The sequence below is a fragment of the Camelus dromedarius genome, chromosome 5 (assembly GCF_036321535.1).
Source record: "Camelus dromedarius isolate mCamDro1 chromosome 5, mCamDro1.pat, whole genome shotgun sequence".
In the NCBI taxonomy this organism is placed as follows: Eukaryota; Metazoa; Chordata; class Mammalia; order Artiodactyla; family Camelidae; genus Camelus; species Camelus dromedarius.
In genome coordinates, this window is record NC_087440.1 from 64,160,622 (window position 1) to 64,167,663 (window position 7,042).

At 36.5% G+C, this 7,042-nt stretch overlaps 1 protein-coding gene across 2 annotated transcripts in view; it reads left to right on the forward strand.

Moving 5' to 3' along the window:
* The window catches only part of PALS1 (protein associated with LIN7 1, MAGUK p55 family member), a 78,468-nt gene extending 72,543 nt beyond the window's left edge, over positions 1 to 5,925 (forward strand). For both annotated transcript variants that reach the window (XM_031453896.2, XM_031453897.2), the window contains exon 15: positions 2,953 to 5,925. In XM_031453896.2, the coding sequence (XP_031309756.1) occupies positions 2,953 to 3,129 (177 nt within the window). In that variant the 3' untranslated portion in view covers positions 3,130 to 5,925. The remainder of the gene's footprint in view (positions 1 to 2,952) is intronic.
* Positions 5,926 to 7,042: the final 1,117 nt, after the last annotated feature.

Consider the following 7,042-nt stretch of genomic DNA (forward strand, 5'->3'; position numbering starts at 1 on the left):
GCACCTTTGTCAAAATTACTTGACCAAATACGGTAGGGAGGAGGGATTTCAGGACTTTCTTCTGTATTTATAATATCACAGTTTTGACTACTGTAGCTTTATTGTAAGTATTGAAAAACAGTCATAAGAAGGAATGAAGTACTGATACATGGTACAACATGGATGAATCTTAAAAACATTATAAGTGAAAGAACCCCGCCGTAAAAGACCATATTTTGTAATATTCCATTACTTGGAATGTCCAGAATAAGCAAATCTATAGACCTAAAGTAGATTAGTAGTTGATTAGGGCTAGGAATTTGGAGAAAATGGGGGGTGGCTGCTAATGAGCATGGGGTTTAGAGGGGGCGGTGGAGGGTGATGGAAATGTTGATTGATTGTGGTATTGACTGCACCACTCTAACTGTACTAAAAACTATTGAAATGTTCATTTCAAGCGGTTGAATTGCTTGAATCCACCATTGAATTTGTTCCAATTCACCATTAAATGGGTGAATTATAAATGAATTATATCTCAAGAAAGCTGTTACCAAGGTGGGGGGCGGGGTGCAGATCCCGGCAGTCTTTTCTGTAGAAATTTAAAAGATTAAAATCTGTATGGAAATTTAAAAAAATAACCAAAACACTTTAGAAAAAGAACTAAGTTATGGGGGGGAGGATAAGAGCTCAGTGGTAGAGTGTGTGCTTAGCATGCACAGGGTCCCCGGGTTCAATCCCTTGTATCTCTATTAAAAATAAAGTAAATAAACTCATTTCGAAAAATTAAAACTTAATTTTTTTAAAAACACTAAGATGCAGGACTTTTGTCTGTTAATTTTCTTTATTATTTGTTTTCCATTTAATTGACTTATTTTTATTCTTTCCTTGTACTTTGGCTCTAATTTGCACTTGTTCTAGTTTCTGAAGAAAACTTAGATGATTTCTAAACCTTTCTTCTTCTCTAATATGAAGTTATAAATTTCTAAGCAGTACTTTAGCTTCATCCTACAAATTTTGAAGTTAATATTTTTCATTATCATTTTATTAGAAATATTTTCTAATTTCCTTTGTCGTTTTCTTCTTTAACCCACAGATGGTTTAGAATTATGTAATTTCTACCTATCTGGAAATTAAATTTTTTTTTTATTTTAATTCTATTGTGGTAAGAGAACATATTCTCTAAGGTGTTAGTCATTCAAATTTTGTTGAGCCTTATTTTATGGCCCAGTGTCTGTTCTGTCTTGGTCATGATCCTGCACACCAGTAAGAATATATTTTGCAGTTGTTGGGTAAAGGGTGGTGTGTCTGATTACCTCTTTATTCCACTTATGTTTTATCTCCTCTGGTATTTAATAGTGCCTTAACACACAATAGAAGTGTTAAATAAAAACAAATCCTTAATTTTAACTCTATGAAATAGTGCTTGTTAGGAAATTGATGATGTTCTTCACTGGATGCAGAATGTAAAGTCAGTGACCTGACTGTACTCTGAATCTGTTCTGCTAGAAGTGGGGCTTGAGAGAAGTAAACTACTAGTATGAACTGGCAAGTCAGTTATGCCTGTGGGCTAATTTTTTCAGTCCAAAAATTTTTGAGCAAAAACATTTTATTTCAACTTAGTCATGAAATGTCATTTGAAAAATAAGAGGAAATTAAAACAGAAAGTACCAAATAAATGATAAAAGCCATTTTGGCAAAAGACAAAATAATACTTAAACTTGATAAAGAAAAACCAGATGGATTGGATATTCATGTGAATCTGTGTAAGATGTAGGGCTTAACATTTACATTTCAAATCTAGTAACACAGTTTAGATTCTGTTTTGAGTTCTGGAATGTTCTTTCAATAATCTTGAGCTTTGAGTAGACATAAGGTTTAGCAAGAATGTCACAGTGTGTTCAATTACAATGGTGTAGTAGCGTCCCTGCTGGGAAACAAAGGATTCTGTGTACCAGAACCAGATGCACAACATTCCAGAATGAAAATTAGCCGCACAAGAAACTGACTCAGGACAAGCCAGGGCTGTCATATTTTTTGTATGTTTTCCTACCGTTACAGAAATTCAACCAGTTGAATGATATAAATTGGTATTGTTGTGTCTGATATAGTATTGATGTGTGGTCTTTATATCTGAGACATTTGGACATTTAATTAGTTCACTGACAGGGTGTGATTTGGAGGCAGTTTCACTTCCTTGAACATGTGTACCTAATAATCAGAGGTTCTGGGTAAGTTTTGCACATAACCTTGCCATCTGCTTGTGTGTGTGAAACAGCTGTTACCTTTACCCAGTATTTTAAAGTAATCTATGTGGCTTCCCAACCTCTTCTTTAGGATACTTTTTTTCTTTGCGTCTTAAAGACCTACTTTGTGTATTGAAAACAGAGGGCAATTTAAAGTATTAAGTATTTTCCCCAAAAGCATAGATTATGAAATCTAGGAGTTCCCAGCTGTGTTTTCATAGAAAAAAGATACTCATCCTGTTGATCCTTTTCTTTTCCCATAATGTTTACTCTGCCTTATCTGCCAGGGCCCTTTATAAGAACCAAGAGCAGATGGCACTTAGGGTCCTGCCAGAAAAGTTCACTCTGTTACAGGAGATGTTATTTTCAGGAAGAGGTTATGATGCCCCAAAATGTTTGAAAACGAATGTCTGTAGGGAATTAAAAGTAACTGTTTGTGCCCTTGAAGCCTCTGATCTTGAGTGAGACAAGACAGAAATGTATAAAAACCTAAATTGTATAAGTAGGTTATACTTAGTCCCAAGTGATTCACAACATAAGTGCTGAAGATGCCAGAGCAGAGGAAATTCCTGTGCCCTGACAGGGCTGGGGAGGAGCTCTGGAGGTTGAGTATTTTGAGAGACAGAAGGAAAGTAGTGTTAAGTCCATTTCTTGTTCTTCAGCTGTCTCTGACTCACTGTATATTTTGGTAAGGAATGGAATTACCTCAGTTTTTATCTTCTCTTTGCAGCCTGAGGAGTTGAGAGAAATCATTGAGAAGACTAGAGAGATGGAGCAGAACAACGGCCACTACTTTGACACAGCAATTGTGAACTCAGATCTTGATAAAGCCTATCAGGAGTTGCTTAGGTTAATTAACAAACTTGATACTGAACCTCAGTGGGTGCCATCCACCTGGCTGAGGTGAAGGAAACACCCCTTCTGTGGCATGATTGAACTTGGTCTGGCAAACTGCCGATAGGAAGATAGCCCTGATACTTCAGCAAGACTCTGAGAAAGTGGCAGGCAGTGTAAACTGTAGACTTGGTCTTAGATCTTGACTTAGAGAGAAGAAAATCCCCTTAGGCAATTTAACAGAAGTCTTCATTCTCTGTACATGGCTTTAGAGGTTCTTGCCACATTTGGGGATTTTAAATGGGAGGTTTTCAACAGAGGAATTCATTTTATCCAAAACCTTTTAATTCTGTTTTCACCTAACTAAATCTTTCTCTGTGGTCAAATTTCCATGAAAAATGTGTGTGTATATATACACAGTGGTCCATGTCTCACATAGTAATGTTATTTAACAGTTAAATGACTGCATGGGAATTTGAGTTTGAGGGGAAGCTGTGCTTCTGTGCACAGGGCAAGACAGTATTTGTTTAGAAGACTGGTTTAGTCATCAGATATTCTTTACTTAAAAAAAAAAATGGTGCCACTTTGGTCTGGAGCTACCATGTTGGACTTGAATCCATTTGTATGTCTTTTAATTCTTAAAAAAAAAATTGTTAGAAGCATCGATTTTTTAGCTCAGATTTTGTGGATGAGACTTCACTGCACAGTCAGCAGACTCTGATCTAAAACATACACAACATATGCTGATCTTTTTAAAGATAAAATGATTTTTTTCTGAATTTTTTCCTTAAATTATTGCAGCTGATTTGATAACCTTACTACCTTTACTTCCTTTTTCTGATCTACATAGTACAATAGAATGTATGTTATACTTTTATGAGTAGCAGGTGTTCATATAAACTGTTGACCATTAAAAAGTTTGTGATGCAGATATTTTAATATACATGAGAGGATATATAGCACATTTGACAGTTTTTGCATTTTTATACATGAGCACAGTATAATTTGATGACTGTGCTATATATAGGTAATAAACTGGAATTCTGTGATCAATACAGCTGCTGTACTGTATACTAATATTTAATAGATTGACAAATGGTCATTGATTACACTTGTTCAGTATTTGAATAAAATTATATGAGGGAAACACTATGACAATTGACTTTGAGATCAGAAGGAAAGGATGACCTGAAAGTCATTAGAACATTTTAGGAAAAGAACATTGGGAAAAAGTTAAGCAAATAGCTTTTATCCTAACAAGGTCTGCCTCTTATGACCAGAAAGCAACCAGCGTGCTAAACCATGAAACGTTTAAGCTAATAAGATTTTTGTACTGTCTCTTTACCTTGTAGCTTTAAAATTCAACTTCTGAATTGGCATGGAAAGTTGATTTGTTGTCTTTTCAAGCCTTTAGGGATGGTGTGATGTGTGACAACCAACCTCAAATGTGAATGTCTTGATTTTATGATGACTTTAGCTACAATTCCTGTACCCAAAGCTGAACACTGGAATAATACTGAATCGTCACTTAATTTAACATACGCGATTGTTTTTAATGAGTAGTTTGTCTCAGTGTCATGTGTATATTTGACTTTTTCTTTTACATAATTTTATTTGAACAAATGTAGACAGTGTTTTTATATGTTGCCTTTTTCTGTTCAAATTTGCATGGCCTCAAATTTGGCTGCAGAGTATGTCTTATGTGGAAATACTTTGAAGATAATGTTCCTTAGGAAGAAAGTAACATTCCTGGGTTAAGGGAAGGAATGCCATATATACTCTCTTCAGGTCTGAAGCACTCCAGTTTATGGCGGGAAAATGCAAAGTTCACACTGATTTTCAGCATTGAAAACAAAGGACTGTAAGTACTTAATCTTGAAATCAGTTTTCCAGTTTACTTTCTCCTCAGGGATGAAAGGTAGTCTACGGTAGACAGTGGTGTTTTGTGAGCTGCTTATCATTAACTGACAACTGTTTTCAACCCTAAGATCTAAAATGCTGGCAGTTCGAGTCAAGTTAGAATGAGATTTCAGGGGGCGTAAGTGGCTGCTGTGCTAGTCTGAGTTAGCCTGCAGACCACAGAGCCCCCCCCGAGGGCCGTGTGCTGTTGAGACTCACAAGGCTTCAACAAGCAAGGCCAAGCCCGCTACCAGGGCACGTGCTGCAGTATACCTTTAAGAAGTCTAAGGTGATGAGATCATTTGGGGGTCAGTGGAGTCCTGTAGTTCTCTCCTGCCTCTTCAGCAGTGGTAGAGGGATGGAAATGTTTGTCCTCAGTCCTAGTGGTATGGATGTGCTCATATTCAACAGAGCCCCTAAACAAAGTGAAAACTCAGTTGTTGCTGACTTCCTTGAAAGAAAATGGAAAAAAGCCTTCCTCTACACCTAGCTGTGCTATAATACCGCTCTGGCCAATTCCATTTCCTGTCCCTCTGTGGTTCTGACTGGGGACCCCAGTGTGGGGGAGGTCTTAACCACTTATAGGAATGACACTAGTAGTTAATGAAATGCACATTAGTTCACATAAGGAAATAACCTTCCTTTACTAAATTTTCTTAACTCAGAAACAGGAGAATAGTGTTTATTAGATTAATCCAGATTTGCTTTCTATGAAAATCTAATGTCTGGATTTTTTTTCTCATGGCCTAAGGAACATGTATTGATAAGGAATAATTTGAATGTAATTTTGTGAATGTGTGTGGAAAATATAAACCAGGGATTTAGCCTTTATAAAGGTAACCTTTATGACATCTATTGTTAATCCTCTGTACTCTTACCCTGCCTGTATCTGCACTCTGTTATTTTGAGATGTCATACTGCACACAGCAATGTAAAAATAAAAAGTAAAATTTTATTTCAAATTTAAAAAGCCACTGAGTACTTTCTTGTTGTGTTTATATCCTCTGCCACTCAAAGTTTCAACACATTATCTTCAAGTTTTGCCGGAATCAAGTTCTTTGGAACCTCTGGGTAGAGCAGAAAATAATATGTTTTAATTCTCTCCCAGTGGGGGAGTGCCCCCTGTTGTCACTTATGTAGGTTCTGGTTCCTTAATTTTTTTTTTTTTTTTTAAACTCTGTTAAAACAACTTAAGGCTGCGAACTAGAAAGCTTTCTGGGGAAGAAGGTATATATTACTCGGGAAAATTCCACTTACATGCAGCCAAGGATTTGAGACCACGGGATAGGATGTGAGTTGCTGACAAACATATAACATACTTCTTTTCTCCCTTTTCTGTGATACCCACTGTGTATCTCCCAAAGGAGGCAAATCATAAACCAACAAGAAGTGTCATATATATACACACATCCTACTCCAGCCTTCTGTTCTTGATCTGTTCCCTTCCCCTGCAGCTCAGATGGACTTCTTTTTAACAATATGCTAAACCATAAAATCAAATGCACTTTGTAGAGAAGTTAGCCTAGGCCAATAAATGCCAGAGGTTTATAAAGACACAGGAGGAATCTAGGGTACTTCTCTGGCTCAGTGCTTTAAGGTGAACATAAATTTATCTAAATTAAAAAGAAAAAAAAAACACTAAACAATCTAGGTCTCTACATCTACCTTTAATTTTTGCCTTCTAGAGAGGCAATACATACTGCTTAAGAACCAAGGCTCTGAAATCAAGCTACAATTGGCCTGCACTCCATCTGTAGATGTTCATACCTCATTAGGGGGTTGGGAGGATTAACTCCTCTTACGCAGTTCAGTGTTATCTATTTTCAAGACTTACGAACTCAGCTGTTGGTTTTCCAATCACTACTTAATTGACGTTGAATCTGAGAATTTTATCCTGTGCACAAGCAACAGAGATTTCCTAAAAATCAGTTCCTCCAGGACAGGCCTTATGTCTTACCTTTACTCAAAAATATAAATACAGGGGAGATTAAAAGGATAGACGTCAAGGATGTAAAAATTCTGAAGGTAGACTGCCTGGATTTAAATCTGGGATTCACTATTTTCTAGCTTTTTTGTGTAGGACCAAT